Source organism: Harpia harpyja, chromosome 14 (genome assembly GCF_026419915.1).
Source record: "Harpia harpyja isolate bHarHar1 chromosome 14, bHarHar1 primary haplotype, whole genome shotgun sequence".
In the NCBI taxonomy this organism is placed as follows: domain Eukaryota; kingdom Metazoa; phylum Chordata; class Aves; order Accipitriformes; family Accipitridae; genus Harpia; species Harpia harpyja.
In genome coordinates, this window is record NC_068953.1 from 7,791,989 (window position 1) to 7,808,198 (window position 16,210).

General features: G+C 47.5%; 1 protein-coding gene across 1 annotated transcript in view; it reads right to left on the bottom strand.

The window, feature by feature from the left end:
- Positions 1–211: 211 nt before the first annotated feature.
- HID1 (HID1 domain containing) overlaps positions 212–16,210 on the bottom strand; it is a 30,514-nt gene continuing 14,515 nt past the window's right edge. Inside the window, exons 5-19 of the mRNA XM_052808149.1 lie at positions 14,697–14,803; positions 14,093–14,209; positions 13,115–13,337; positions 12,659–12,715; positions 12,422–12,562; positions 11,930–12,020; positions 11,122–11,273; positions 9,748–9,826; positions 8,913–9,077; positions 7,521–7,748; positions 6,896–7,029; positions 3,773–3,853; positions 3,300–3,391; positions 2,863–3,021; positions 212–2,404 (exon numbers count right to left, since the gene is read on the bottom strand). Of these exons, the coding sequence (XP_052664109.1) occupies positions 2,341–2,404; positions 2,863–3,021; positions 3,300–3,391; positions 3,773–3,853; positions 6,896–7,029; positions 7,521–7,748; positions 8,913–9,077; positions 9,748–9,826; positions 11,122–11,273; positions 11,930–12,020; positions 12,422–12,562; positions 12,659–12,715; positions 13,115–13,337; positions 14,093–14,209; positions 14,697–14,803 (1,890 nt within the window). The 3' untranslated portion in view covers positions 212–2,340. The remainder of the gene's footprint in view (positions 2,405–2,862; positions 3,022–3,299; positions 3,392–3,772; positions 3,854–6,895; positions 7,030–7,520; positions 7,749–8,912; positions 9,078–9,747; positions 9,827–11,121; positions 11,274–11,929; positions 12,021–12,421; positions 12,563–12,658; positions 12,716–13,114; positions 13,338–14,092; positions 14,210–14,696; positions 14,804–16,210) is intronic.

A 16,210-nucleotide genomic window follows, 5' to 3' on the forward strand; every position in this document is an offset into this window, starting at 1 on the left:
CCTTTGATGATGTCTCATGCTGTAAACACAGAAATGGCCAAAACACACAGTTCAGGCTCATTTTCCAGAGTCCAATCTTCATTTCTGATCACAAAAAAAATCCACACACTGCAGAGGAAGCCAGCACATGGTCTCTTAGTAGCACAAATCACCCCAGCATAAGACAAACAAGATTATAAATTCTCTCTAGGGAAAAAAATAAGCAACGAACTGCATGTTTCAGATAATCTTTATCTTTCTCTCTGTAAGTAAGCAAATAGTTTACAGTGCAAGTTGATTTCCACAGAACAAGGATCAGACTCCAAACACCAAGAAACAAACAAAAAGGTTTCCAGAAGAACTCACAAAGAAACAAAGCAGAAAAGAGAGGACGGAAGAGATCATGAGAACCAGCAGATCCATGGGAGGGAAGAGGCAAGCACGTGGGACAGAGGATGCCCCATTCCAGCTGCGAGGTGCAAGTGCCATACAATCAGAGGCTGGCCCCACCAAATCACATTCTTATATACGAAAGAGATTCCAAGTAAAACAGAGCTCTCACCCTGTTTACATCTGAACAGAGACGGGGTCAGGATGGAAGTAGTGCTAGATGGCAAAGTGGGTTGGAGATGGGAGGTGGGTGGGGGAATAAGCTCTCTCTCTTTCACATATTTCTTATCCTTCACAAAACCATTCAGGTTTTATGTTAGCTTTCTACTGGCCTGGGACTCCAGTCCACTTTCAGCACCCAAAGGAGGAAACTACCTGACTACAAGCCAGCAGGAGCCAGCAGTACACTAGAGCAGCACTCTCTCTAGGAGAGGATGGTCATGTTGCTATCACTCTAGCTTCAAAACTTAGGCAAGGCTTACAAGACAGAAATGTGTGCCATACCTGTCCCCTTACTTTAACACGCGAGACCGGTTTCCATGGAGTGATCTCACTGGTTCTAAGCTGTGGCAAAAAGCTCACGGCCAGTGATCCTCCCAAGAGGCTGAATACCAGAGCACCAAGGGCTAAGCTTTGGTGGAGAGGTAAAGGTCTCAGTTCATGACAGAACCCCTCACATCTCATTGTCTAAAGACCACACAGGTCTAAGACAGCAGCCCCTCCCAGCAGAACATAAAATTTGACCCAAACCCCAGGATGTCTCCACTTACCAATGTGCAACCCCATGCTGCTGAACCAAGCCAGCAACAGTGGGTCTCCCACCAATTCTAATTCTGGTTTCCCAGACTTCACATGCTTGGGACCCAATACATTCAAGATCTGATAACTTGGCCACTAACAAAATGCCCTGAAGAACTGAACTTTGCCTCAGCACTCTCCACTCCCTACTGACATGGAGATGCTTTTCCTCCTCCAACTTCCAGATTCCTCCTACAACTTCCCTGAGTGCCTCCCTCAATCCCCTGCCTTAGATAGTAGTGTGCAAAACACCCTTCCACTGCCTGCATTGCATCAGCCTGCCAGGCAAAGATGGAAGGATATGGTTCCTTTCAAACCCAGGTGACATTGTCCTTTCAGTCAACGGGAGAAGACTAAAAGAGTTTAATAGTCACATCTCTTCTCCTTGCTCTCACTGAGCCAGTCCCTTCCTCCCTATGTGCTCACAGGGACTAAGCAGGGCTTTCCAGTGTGACACACATTCCATTGCAACAGCCCACCACAAAGGACAGGCTGCTGGGCCTGGAAGCCAAGGAAAAACTCCTCATGCCACACCAAAGCTACTACAAAACTTCTTAAGCAGCTTTCCAGGAAAGGAGTAAAGAGATTCAGAACTGAGACACAAAGTTTTCCTTCAGCAACTTCTCCTTTCATTTGGGCAGGAAAGACTTCCCTACCAATATGCAACTGAGACACCAGGGAGAAACCTGCAGCCAGAAGGGATGCCCTGGAAACTTATGGAGCCACATAAAGTAACTGCAGTTTCCAAACCCCATCTCCTGCAGGAATAGCAGCTTCTCCCTTGCACCCAATTCACAGCTAGTCTTTTTCAATTAAATGCTGACTCTGACCAGGGCAAGGACAGGGTCAGATTGGTTTCCAGACCACATCCAGGAGCAAAAGAGTAACAGAAGAGCTAAGAAAGGTCTGATTTCTAGTGCAACCACAACAATGGACAATCCCTTAGACGTCTTTCACTCAAGGTTCATGGTGAAGGGTGAGGGAAGAGAAGTGAGCTGGGGGGAGGGATGTCCAAGCAGGTCCCAATTAAAGCTTTAAATGACAGGGAGGTAAATGAAGTGATTGTCCTTTTGGTCTCTCAGCTGGATGTGAAATGCAGGAATAGCTGTGATGAAGCAGCGCACAGCAGTCCTTAGATCCAGCGTATTTCTCTAAGTAGAGGTAAGTGCTCTCTTAGACCCGTTGAATTTCAAACAGCTTCACATCTGTGTCATACCAGATAGGGGGATCCACATTCCTGAGAAAGACAGACAAGAGACACTTTACCCTCTGTGGGCAGGTACATGGAATTCAAATCTCACAACCAAGATTACAGGAGCTGCCTACGCAGAATGCCTTCGACTTTGCAGAAGAAGAAATCACTGGTTGAGACACAAGGCACCTTAAACGGATGACATCCCACAAAGCCAGAGCTTTGCATGAAATCTCTGCATCATCCCCTCTAGGCAGCTTTTTTATTCCCTGCTGCTGCCAGTTCCCCAACAAGCAGCACTCCCAGAACAACTCCCTTCACGTCGCCCACTCAAACAAAGTTTTGGAGCAGCTGATTTCACACTACTCTCTTCCAAGTGAGCAACAACATTCTATCCTGTAAATATGAGACAATCCAGAGCTGGCCAAGTGCATGCAATTCTCTCTACAGGCACCCCCCAAAGTTTGGAAAAGACCAAGTTTGACTGCACCCAGCTGGTTTACCTCAAATATATAACTCCCCACATGTAGGTCCGGAACCACATGGCAGTGCCCGAGTTAGCCTGGTACTTGCGAATGAGGATGGGGTGAGGTACAGGTAGCAGCCCCACCAGTGTGCCATGCTGCAAGAACTTGAGGATCTCTGATTCATCCGTGAGACCTCTGCAAAGAGACAGATCAGGAACATCCTTAGCATGTCCCATAGGCACCCCCAAAACTGCTGCAGCACAAAGTATCAGTCTAAACAAACAAAGACACAGAGAAGGGATCAGACAAACAAGAAGCTTGGCAAGCAAAATAACATCTCCTCTGCTGAGACTGTGATGCTTTCAATTATACTTTACAAGGTTTTCCCTAGAGGCCCTCCAAATTCAAACTCTGCCAACCTCACAGAGCAGTTTACACACTGCACAGCCCTTGCTCTCCAAAAATTTACTTACTTGTCAATGCAGATCTTCTCCACCTGAGGGACCAGCACCTGTAAAAGCCGCATGATTGTCTGCAGAGGAAGCTTTGACTTCCAGGACATCACCTGTAAGTAGGAAAGCCCACAGGGAAATCAGTGCACTGCATTAGTGTTTTTTCTACAGTTATCTCCCCTACCTCTACAACAAATGAGGTTTACAAAAATCAGGAAGGTGGTGGATGAACTGAGTGCACAACAGCAATACGATAAATCCTGGAGCACTAGAATTATGAGCCACGCAATGAAACTAGCAGGGCATTGGTTTAAAACAGGTAAAACAAAATACTTCTTTGTAGATGGTAGTAAACTTCTGGAGCTTTGACCACAAGTCAAGGAAATGTTCCTCTGGGGAAGTCTCTGCAAGTGTGAGAATGGAGTGTGTGCGTGTGGCATTTCCACCACAACTCTTTTCCTCATTATTTATTTCCTCTGTCCAAATTCCCTTACCCAGTCAGGAGTTGGGGTCCACTGTCCACTGGAGGATGCACTAGAGAGACGTCTTTGATCCCGTCGGGGATGTGATGCCTCCTATCAATAAATATTATTTTTAAAAACAAACAAACAAACAAACAAAAGCAAATCACACTTAAGTGCAAGAAATACAACCCATTTTCTGCTGACTTTCCCTCCAGCTTTTCCAGAGCACTGCTGGGAGAGACAGCTCAGCCTGTCCCTAGAACAGATCAAACCCACCAGACCTTCATTCACCAAAACCACATGCTTTGACCCAGTGAGTGGCAATATTTGATGGGGTTAAGTTGTAGGACGCTGTGGCAAGGTCGCAACTCCAGTCACCACTGCTGACACTCTGTTGGAACAATCCACAGTAGGAGATTTAAAATGGGACTGACAAAAGACTGTTCAGCCACGCTTCTTTCTTTTAGCACAGAGGTTAAACAGCTGAAGGCCACAGCTTTTCAGACCTCTGTCTACTGGGTATCTCTGGGATTTTTGGCACCCATCCTGGAATATCTTAAAGAGTGTTTTGCCAAGAGTGGGCTCTCAACAACTCCTACCTAACAGCCCCTGCCCCTTAAGAAATGACACAGTCATACCCCCAAACACAAACACCATCACTAGTCACTTTTTGGAAAGCTCTGGTCAGAAGTCCAAGACCCAATTCTCTCTTATTATTCTTCTTGCCATCACTCTGTTTTCATTTCTCTTATACAGAAGACATTACTAACACCCTGGCTTTCCATATTCGTGATAGGAAGGAAGGAAATAACCCTTTAAAATCACTATCAATCTCTGCATGAGGTAAAAATGGAGAGGCTTTCTCCTTTTGCAATGCACCCTGACCATTCGTTATTACAGCCTAGAGCTGACTTTTCTATGAAACAAATGGGAACAGCACTTCCTTCCAACAGCCATCCTGCACCTCCACACGCATGGACTCATTCATACGTCACCTTTGGAACCAGAAACAGCAGGCTTGGGGCAGTGGATTGTGCTGCAATCCACTGGAATCTGACAGTGCTGTACCAGTCCTTTTCTGACTGGCAAACAGCTCAAGCCAGCTGCTGGATGCAGAGATGTAATGACCCATGATTATGTTTCATGGGCTCCTGGAAGAAGAAAACCTTTCTTCTGCAAGCTCTCAGCCAAGATCTCACTTAATGACAACATAATTAATTGTGTGCTTAAGACATCTTGCTGACCATGGGCCTTCATCTGGTATCAGGGAAGGCCAGGAAGGGTAAATAAAACTGGTCCTCAGATATTTGGGAATTCTGTTCATTCCAGTTTATTCAAAGCCTAAACAGCAGTATTATTTTGCTATGTTTGCAGCTACAACCTTATCGTTCAGCCTGTTCAGCTTCAGTGCCGTGTCCTCATCAAGCTTCTAAAAATAAAATTCATAAAACCATAAAAAACTCTGATTTCCTTCAGATGACCCCACCTTCTTCCTCTTTCCTCCTCACTCTCCCACAGCCCTTGCCCCCTCACAGCTGCCATCCAAACGCTGGCAGCCAGCTGACACATTTAGGAGAGGTAAGACAGAATTACACTGAAATATGAAGGCTGTTGAACATTTCATGAGACACTTTTGAAATGGTTATGACTGATAAGGGGGGGAACATTACAACAGATAAAGGAAGGAAATTAAATCAGTCATAAAGAGGGGTATCCTAAAATGTATCCAGTATCTCTGATTAACTTATCTTAACTCAGTAGGTTGGAACCAGGTTGGAGCGCAGAAAGAAGACAATGTTCAGATAGTCTGAAACACCACAATCCCTGGAGACAGGTATGTGCTACCTGAAGCGCCATGCGACAGCAGTGATAATTCTCCCCATAACATACCCCACACCCACTGCTTTACTACCCTTCACCTCCTGTCTGCTTTTTGGCCCCCACCCCACAAACATTCAGACATGCAAATAGCATTGCTGGAGCCAGGTGGGGCAGCTAATGGGCAACTGTCTGTCTGAGACCAAAGGCCCACATGCGCACACACGCAAGCAGAACAAGCAGAGAGGATCAGGACATAAGGGTAGAACAGAGGAGTCTTCAGCCTGCTCCACTAGATTGCAATGCCTTTGCAAGCATCCTCCATTTGGACCCTGATTCTGCAGTACTGTCTTAACCAAAAGCATGTTGAGAGCAAAACAGACTCAAAGATTCTTGTAGCACCACCACAGTCCACAGCCCACGATAAAATGCACCATCCCATCCCAAATCATCACCTCCTGCTCAGTTTGCTCCACACCTGGCAAGAGCTGGTGTGTCAATTTGGTGATTGCAGAGAAAACTGAGAGGAAAAACTTGGAAAGTTATGCCTTTTACCATGGGGCAGCCATGCCCCCCTGTGCAAATGGATGCAATGAAATGGCTCGGTGGACAGTGAAGGAGGAGAGGACATGCAGGACAGCCCTTGTAATACACTTCCTACAAGACAGCCTAGAGGTTTTTGATATTGGCCACAGACTGAGGAGTTAACAGAGAGCAATAAAAGACTACTGCTCCACTGAAATTGGAAGATAGCTGGTTTATAGCTCTTGATGGGGAAGACTAGCAAATGCCAGATGGCTGACATTGCCACCAGAGCCTAGGAGGCCAGCGCAGCCTTGATTCACAGACCGCAAAACGTCTGTCTCATATACATGGCCAAGCAGACGCCACTCTGAGGGCAGCATCTCAGCCAAGCCCTCATGGGAACACACTGTTCACAACACCAGCTAGACAGAAGATTCTGGTAGAGCTCTCCATCCCAGAAAGAAGGGAGAGGAAAAAGAAGCAGCAGTCAGAGCCTGAGTTGAAAGCCTCTGGACCAGGAAAATCCCTTGGCAATTATGCAGTTTCTGCTCTATCAGTAGCTTTCAATGTGGAAAAAGCTCACTCCTCTCCTGTCCTAGCTCTTGTGTCACTAGCACAAATGTGAAACACCCAAGATGATGCAACTGTACTTCTGAACCACGGTGTTTTCTAGCACAGTGCACGTGTGCATACTGCCTCCAATATGATGCTTTTCTGCAGTGGGCCAACCAGACCTCTCCTTCTAAGTCCCCCATTTGAGTTCATTTCACACCCTAGACCTTCCCTACACACCAGAGTGTCCGGCCTTACCCCGCTCCAGGGCTCCCCATCGCTCACAGCTGCGGGCAGGTTACCCTCTGGTGGAGTCTGTGAAGACTCGGGCTCCAGCGAACGCATGGTCCCATCCTCTGATACCTGTGACTTCTCTGTGAGCTTGTCAATTCCTGTGTTCAAAGGAGAAAAAGCTCAGAAACACAACTGAATTACATAAGCTTACAGGCAGGGGGTTCTTCTCTGCCCTACCATGCACAGATACCCTATGCATCTGCTGACATCTGAAATGCTCTCCTTTCAACAGGAGAAGCAAGATCTAGCCTTGATTTCATCACCCCGAAGGAGTTTGTCTCTAGGAAAATGCTCCGATGTAAGGGGAACACAGGTTCACATGGATAATAGTTAAACTGAGGCAAAAGGTCAAGATTAGGACAAATGGCCATGTGGACACTAAGTGAGAGGAGAGAAACTCAAGGCAGTTTACTTCAAATTGTTTGTAATCAGCTTGGGCAAACTGATCTGAAACTCAGACTGAAAGGCAGTAGTCATTCGCAGATGTAAACTCTTAATCTTTCCCACGCCCAGTGAAAGGGTGAGTCCACATCATGTCTCACAGAGAAAACAAACCTCTTTCCTGTTACACAGGTAAACTAAAGCTGACCTGGAGTAGCCACCAAACTTGTCTTCAGCGTCCCTGGTTCAGCAGGGGCAGCAGGACGTGACCCCTCCATGGAGACCCCGTCCTGGGAGTTGGTGCGAGAAATGGGCTCAGGAGTTTTCTTCCTGCGCTGCAGACCTTTCTGGATTGACTGCGAGTCTGTGGGTAAGTTGGCCAACTGGTGAAATACATTCCGCTTGCGGATAACAGCATAGACCAAATTTGAGTTCCCTGGGAATCACAGCAACAAAATGAGCAGAGAAGTAAGACTCAAAGAGCTCTGCCAATACAGCACAGCTCACGGGGTACACAAAGCATGATTGTGGAGACCCCACAAGCTCAGAGAGCCATGCTTCCACCCACAAAGGCAATGGCACAATGAAGAAAGACTAGAGCTCGATATCCTCTTATCCATTACAAAGCAGTACAGGAAATCAGTGAAATCCTTCCTAGGCTGGAAGGCTTAGAAACTGACATTCAAACAACTGAGAAGAAAAAGGACAGTTTAAACCACATATTAGCACCTATTTTGGAAGAAAAGGTTGTTAGCCAAGACTCAACATTTCTCCATCTTCAAAAGAGTTCACAAAACAAATCAGGGACATTCCATTGAGGAGAAACAGGCTTGAAATAGCAAAGCCAAAAGACCAGAACTCTTACTGTCTTCAAGGTGGCAGAGAACAGAATGAATCCATCCCCTAAAATAAAACACAAATCACAGCCACAAAGGCTGGTTTAGGATCTGGCAACCACCACTTGCAAGATTTCCATTAGGGAAGCAGAATGGCCACTCTTGATTTGCAGTTTTAAAGCAAAACATTCAATTTTGAGCAGGTTAAGCGACCTCACTCTATTATTTCCTTGAGGCAAGGTAAAAGACTGTCATGCTTTTAAGAGGGAAAACATAAGGCATTTCCTGGAAAGGTAGCAAGTGCTAGAACTTTGTTTGGATGGGGCTGTTTGGTCTTCAGCTCCAGTGAACTGCCAGAGCAGAACTGAGAGGCACTTTTAAGGAGATGGAGGTTGTTTTGTCCCCTCACCTACATTGCTGAGCGACATGAGCAGTCTCACAGCAGCATCCAGCCAGTCACAACTTAAGTGTTACACACTCACTTTCCCTTCTTCTTCAACTCTACCCATCTCGTCTTCTCGTCTGCAGGAGGCTGAGGTTATGCTGATAATTAGCTGCCATGTCATTTTGCTCTAACCCAGTCTGTCTGGGTCAACACTGATTACCTACTAAGCGAACTTCTCAGTCCTTGCCAAGTCTCCATGTAGCTGGTTTCTACACTTCTCCCCTTCTCTCTTCCGTTTGGCCTTTCTCTGAACTTCCACCTCATGTTCGATTGGACTAAACTGGTGCAAACCCACTAAATACAGCAGTCAGTCTCTTACCATCAAACTGGTACTGAATGATGTTGTTGAAAACTTCCAGCAAGAAGAAAACGAGGTGGTGGTTCTGGACAGCAGAGAACAGGAACCAGGTGGTGGAAAAAGCCTCCAGGAGATGCAGTAACTTGTTAGCAGCCACCATGGAGAGAGACTTCAGGTATGGAGACACTGTGGAAGGCAAACAAATGAAAACTGGAGAAAGAACCAAGGGGTATTTATCCACATAAATACACCACTAAAAATGTTGCTTTTACCACTTCCCACCCTGTACTTCTGCAAAAGCCTCATGGAATAGCTGAGCCCAACAGGGTTCCACAGAAACATTTCCAAATATAAAAGAAGTGAAACACAGATATTGCCTAGTAAAAGCAGGAATTTCTGCTTTTAGAGGCTCTTCTGTAGTTTTACGCTAGTAACATCATCTCTGGCATGCCTCCTGAAAAGCTTACACAACTGGAGCCACCTGGACAGTCACTAAGCCCAAGGGAAGCCACTGCCACCGTGGGGAGGTGGCACTCCCTGCTGGAAAGGGATAGCACTGCCAACCACCTCCACCAGGCCTTCTGGCAAATGCCCTTTTGCCACCCCAGAAGGGCTCCAGGGACTCTGCTGTCCCACCCTCTGCCCCATCTGACTGAGCCCAGGCAATAACCCTGCACGCAGGTCTGATCTGCAGCTGGCACCTCCAGCAAGGACTAGAAAGGATCAGTTTCCAGCAGCAGTCACTGACACTGGTCAATGTTAGGGGGCACAGGTAGGAGCACAGGGAGAGGAGAGTGAGAGCAGCCAGAGCTGTCCCCTCTGTGGGTTGTGGTTTCACACTGCGCACAGTGCTTACCGTTCACAACGATGGTGAGCAGGCAGTCAAAGAGAGGCTGCAGCCGCTGATGCCCGCTGGTTATGATCTTGTGAAAGACCTATGGTAAGGAAAGAGTTCTTGAGCAAGATAGTACCTTACTGAAAGCACCCTCTCAACCAAAACCAGTGCCACCCTCACACTAATCGCTTCCTGACACCATTCCTTCCTAGGCAGGGCCCTGCACCCTCCACAATTACACAGGTGGGGAAGGCTGCTCTCACTGCAGACTTGCGCTCCAGGAGTACAAGCTTTCATTTACAAGGAATCCTTTGGGGATGTGATTAGGGCTCTACAACACTGCAAACAGAAACTGACTGCAAACTGTTCCAAAACGCACAGGTAGTTTGAGACAAAAATAAACCACCAGGAAGTAAGAAACACCTTCACCTCCAGTGGATTTTTGACTCTGAAGCCTGATGATAGCTGCTTGAAATGTCATAGAACTCATCATTTCACATTTGATTTTAGTGCAAGCTTCTAACTCAAATATTTGTCCTACTTTTCTTAACTATACCCTCAGACATGGAAAGATTCAACTGACTCGCAACCAGTTCAGACATTCCCAATCTTGGCCTTCCCACCTCTAGCTGGCATGCCTGTAGAGAAGACCTGCAGCATAATGAAAATACAGAGATGATCTAAAACTAATGGAACGTAATAGCAAAACACACAGCAACAAGAACAGTTCTGGTGGGCACATTTCTTCCCACTCCTTCTAATGGGAATCTCCTTTTGGAGGTTTATGAGAAGCTGCTGAGAGATTCTTCTCTGGCAAATGAGCACTAACATGACAGGAGGGTAACCTGAGGCTGATACTGCAAAACACACAGCTGTTTGTAGGCAGTATTGTGGCCCTCAGCACTACAGACTAAAAGATGAATGAAACCTTGCAGCAACCCAAAGCTGTAGGGTTGAGCTTGGTATCACTGGTGTTGCCATTACAAGAGACATGCTCCACACAGCTCTGGTTACTTGGAACAGAGCCAGCAATGCCGTCAGATCTCCTGCCTTCCCCTGCAATCGAGTCTGGTAGAGACCATGCACCCATCCCACTCATGCCAGTCCCAGAGTCCTTTAGACATCAGACCAGCACCATCCAGAATCCTGTTCTTTGGGAACATCTCATGCAGATGGAATGCCATCTCATGCATATGCACCCTGGCAGACACACTACCTCAGGGTAACAGTGCGCAAAGACCCCACCAGTGCTTGGATACATCCCACACACCTTCTAGCTAGGGCTGGCAATCTAGGAAGGATGAGTATATTGAAGGAGGAAGGAAGACAATTATTTGTGGAGGTATGAAACAGGAGTTAGGAGGGACAGAAAAGAACTGCTGGAGCCATACTCACTATGATGAGCAAATCTGCATGTGTCCCTGTGAAGACAGGGATGTCCATAGGCACTCGTACAGAGTACGGCTTGTTCAGTCGAACCCCAAAGTTACGCTCCCCACTGAGAAGCAGGAGGATAAAGACCCCAATGTGCATCAAGCCCACTCGTGCTACAGAAAAAAAACACAAACAACCAAAACCACACACATCACAGTGAGGCCCCTGGACTCCTGAAGACAGAAGGGCAGTGAGGAGAGAGGAGAAACACTATGGGACTGGAAGAAAAACTACACAGACCAGACCATCCTGATAAGGGACATCCCACACAGAGCTCCCTCTGTTGCCAGTACCAGTGTCCTTCCCAAGCACATCTATGGGACCAGTACAATGTTAAGTCTTGGACAGATCACGCTTTTCTTCATTATGTTCTTGATGTAAACCCATCACCATAGTAGGAAAGATCTGACTTCCTTCTACTACCCAGTGATGGAGTTATGCCTGATTTACACCCAAGCCGAGAGCAGGTTACTCATTTCTCCCTCCTCATGGCATCAGCGACAGTTTTTGACATAAGGACTCAAAACGAGTTACCACATGCTAAGGATCTCCCTTCCCTGTGTTGTGGTATAGATCATGTCCTGCTTCTAGTCTGTTACAAACATTAAAACCCAGCTAACTGAAGCATTCTACTCCACGCCTGTAGAAGGCTAGGAACACGCACTCAAGATGCTATCGCATCCAAGTGGTAGGGAAGAAGCATCTTAAAAACATTATAGCTCAACTGTCAAGCGCAGATCACCCCAAATATCGAAAATAACCAACTTACACTGGTCTGCTCTGGCATCATTAAGAAAATACAAGATTGGAACAAGGATGTCCAGAACATCACTGCTCTTCAGCACAAAGAAGAGGAATTTCTGGAAGAAAGGGGAGGATTTCAGACAATCACAAGCATATTCGGTTTTCTACACCATCTGCAGGACTCGGGACAGGTAGCCTCAAGCTAATTAGTTTCTCAAGAACATTAGTGCACCAGCTCTTCAAGTCCAGTGTTATTTGTTGAGTTATTATAATACCTGCTCCAGCATTTGCCTCAAGCACTGACCTTCAGGAGCTGCAGCCTCTCTCACAAGCTGTCCCTACAGCCAGACCCACCCAGCCCACGCAGCAGGGAGTAGTGCTGCTGACCAGAGTACCGCAGAGTCACTGCTAACTACTTGCTCACAACCCTTCACCAGGGCTCAGTCCAGTCAGAGCCACACCAGGCTCCAAGCAACAGGCAAGGTGGGGCAAAGCTCAGCAAGAAGCAGATCCACACCTTATTGAAGTCACAGAGTTTCCAGAAGAGGACAAGGAGTTCCTGATGGAATTGGATCTTCTTGGCAGAGTTTGGCAGGTAGGTCTGGACCAGCGGGTTTGATAACAAGCGGGCCACTCCTTTCAGGATGAACTGGAAATCCTGCCAACAGACCAGGAAAGAGACTGTGGTGGGCCCAGGGCTAATGTAATCAGCATGAAATCAGACAGGAAATAGTTCAGGACAGGAGCACTTTACCTCCTCTCGATGTATTCTTGAGAGGTAATTCACAAACAGATTGTCTGGTCCAGGAGGCTGCGTTCAAAGAAAATGAGTGAAATGCTTACTGGCAACAAGGTTTACTCAGGAAGTCAAAGTGTAACCACTGGCTCTGGGGGCTAATGTCTCTCATTTCAGCTTTCCTCTGAATGATCCAGTTTTAAATGCTAGGAGACAGAGCACCTCAGGGAACAGTAAAGTCAGGGGCCTTTCACTTACATGTTCCTGATTCAAGTCAGTGACCAAAACCTAGTGGTTTGGTCATCTACAGCTGTTTAGTGACCCACAGGAAAGAAGCAGGACTGGACCAGAGCTAGCAGACCGCAAGGAGAGGAGTGGTGCTGAGCTCTACAGGTCAACATTCAATACAAGCTGGTGCAAGAGGACCACAGGGAGTTCAGGAGAGCAGCAAATACAGATCCCAGTGTCACTCACATCCACATCATCCATGGCTGTGCCAGTGGTCGTGCCATCCACTGTCGGACTTGAACTGGTGGAGCTGTCATAGTCCAAAGTGACAATCAGCACCTGGGCTGCCTCCTCCACCAGGGGCTCACGGTAGTCAGAGAAAAGCAGGTGATTGTAAGGAATCCCATAACCCACCGGGTCGTAGGCACAGACGACATTTAGGAGTGAGGTGAAGAGTGGGAGCGCGTGTCTGAGGAGGAGAAAACATTCTCAGAAGGCAGAAGCTGGAAAGCAAAAGGTGCTGCCTTGGGGAGTGTCAGGCATCTCTCTCCCCAAGAGTGTGGGGGCATGACAAAATACTAGCATCTTCTCTAACAGCGGCCCATGACTGAGCAGCCCAGAGACAAGAGATGACACTCCAGCTCCCAGCTGGATGCCTAGACTACAGCTGAGAGGGAAGGGGAGGTGAAAAAGGCCACGTGGCCACCCAGAGAAATCATGTGCAGCAGTGTGAAAAAGGGGGCAAAGCTCTCTAGACTCTGAAAAGACAAAACTGTCTGCCTTCAACCAGGACTGTGCTCCCCCAGATAAGCAACTGTCACTTGAGGAGCTGAAAGTCCCAGTGAGACCATGTCACTAGAGGGCAGCATTCATCCGCCACCAACACCACAAACCACCAACTGCAGTGCCATGCCACCATCCCCTCGAGGGAACAGGGTCTACAGCATGGAACAGGATCTGCCATTTCCCACAGGACAGGGATCAGTCCTGCATCAAACTCCAGTGAGCACCATGTTCAGTCTCTCCTTTTGCTGTTGAGGAACAATTCTCGCTAAGCAGAGATGCTAACGGGGCATACATAAGACAGGGACAAAGAAAAAGGGCAACAGCCCCTAGATGTTGGAAGCAGCAAGTCCTACGGTTCCCCATTACCAACACACTCCATGGAAGAGATTTGAAGGTACTTCTCTCCCTGGCACCCAGTCCCCCACCCTTCACCCTCACCTGTTCTCTGTAGAGCAGAAGAACTGCACCCAGGGGTTGGCGTTGCTGCTGTCCGAGGAGGGAGGCAGATACATGGCCTCAGAGAAACAGGTCAGCAGCAGCTTAAGCAGCTCTGTCCTGAAAGAAGGGAAGAAGAAGCCAAGGCCTGGAGCCATTCAGGAGCAGGGACTGGGCACAGGAAGCACAATCACTTACCACAATAACACATAAGGAAGGCTCAGTCCCATCTAGAAAGTACTCCCCACGGAAAGCTAAGCCTATTTCATTTCATACACAATACTGCTGTCACTGGCACAAAGCTCAGCAGAATTGCTGCCTTATGAAAAAGACATACAGTACAGAGCTCCTAGGCATTTTCAAAGCAGCAATGTTTTGCCAGTTCCTGTTGCAGACACTCTGACTCCAATATCATACTACAAAAAGCTATTCAAAAGGTCAGCTGTTTTTTTCTTTTGTGTTGCTAGTCCTGTTAGCTCAGAAAGGAGCAAGTAGAAAGCCCCTTGGGAATCACAGATACTCAAGGAGGCAAGGAGACCCCCATCTCCCCCAGATCCCCCTCTCCTGGGCCCAGTTTCTTTTCATTCTGCTTTGTAGACCCTCTTACCTATTCAAGTCGTGGATGTAGTTAGGCTGTGGAGAATGAGCGAAGCCCACTCCTGCCTCCCAGATGTACTCGCAGCTGTCAATGGAGTGGATATCTTCTGCTGTGTCCTGTGGGGAGAAATAAGAGGTTGGACCACAGAAGGCAAGAGCAAGAGCTGACAGCGCTAGTGGTATCCAAGGCAGTTCAGCTGCTCTCTCTAGCAATAGCAAAGAAACAAGCAGAGAAGCGTCCAAACACTCAGACTGTGCATACCAGCCCCACCCAGGGAGCAACCCTGACAGAGGGCCTCTCATCTTCAACAGGTACTGAGCACCATGCAGAATGAGGCCGTTCCTCTAGCATGCTACGGTGCAATGCTAGCCACCTCCACTGGGAAGTGTCACCCAATGCCAAAGGATCCAAAATACATTCTGTTCTCACTACTGGAGGCATCCCCATCTCCTCTCCTTTCCTCCACATCTCCTAAAACAGCCCAGGTCAGGGCTTTTCCTTTGCAGATCAGGAGCACCACACAGGGGTTCAGTCCTGCTCGACACCTCGGCCCTACCTCAGGGCATGTCATGTTGAGTTTACCCACATAATGGTGACTCCCAATGGCTGCACCCCAAAGGTAGGAAAAGCAGCAAATTAACCCTCAAAGAGCTCAGACTTTGCAAGCAAGTGATAAAGCACAGACATGCAGGCACTGTGCATGACAGAGGGAGCCCCAGTTTCTAGCCATAATTCCAGGACTGACTTCAGTAGGAGGGCAAACAGCAAAAGAGTATGGGTCAGTCCCCGGTCTCCTTTACCCATTCCCTCCCAGTTCTTACTCCTCCTTTTTACTCAATTCTGCTTCAGCAACTATCCACCACAATCTGTACCTCTGGGGCCATACGCTGTTCTGCCATGAGCATGAGGTGGTTGTATCCATCTCTCTGCTCTTAACCTGCAGTCAGACCAGATCCAGAGAGGGAAGACAAGCTAGACAAAGACTACAGAGGATGCAGGCAGCTAACAGCATGGAACATAAAGCATTCATGATCTCATTGTCTAATTCAAGTTGCCCAGAGCCCTGGAAAACCAGGCTGGCTGCTGCCAAGGGAGAAATCACAGGTGCAGTGCGGTGGGGCTCTCCCAGGAAAAACTTTTGTCACCGCAACTTGTGCAATACATCCCAAGTAACAGCACTAGACAGCAAGTCCACCTACTTCAGCCTCACTCCTGCTTACTCTTAGCACATGGGTAGCTCTGATCCAGCCTTGCCCCTTCATCCCCAGGTGACAGATTTCAACCCTATTTCTACTACCCGGAAACCTCAAGCAAGCAATTTAGTACTCAGGTTTGTCAGGGAATTTTGCAGCCATCAAATACACAGTGGTTTAGCACGTTCATTTTTAATTTACTTCATAGCTATACCAAAAAGGAGGGCTACCCACTTTTGTTTACAGACTGGACCTACAAGAAACACCACAGAGTCATTGGTGGGGGGAGAGGGAGAGAGAGGGAGGCAGATGCACCAGAATCTGTCATTA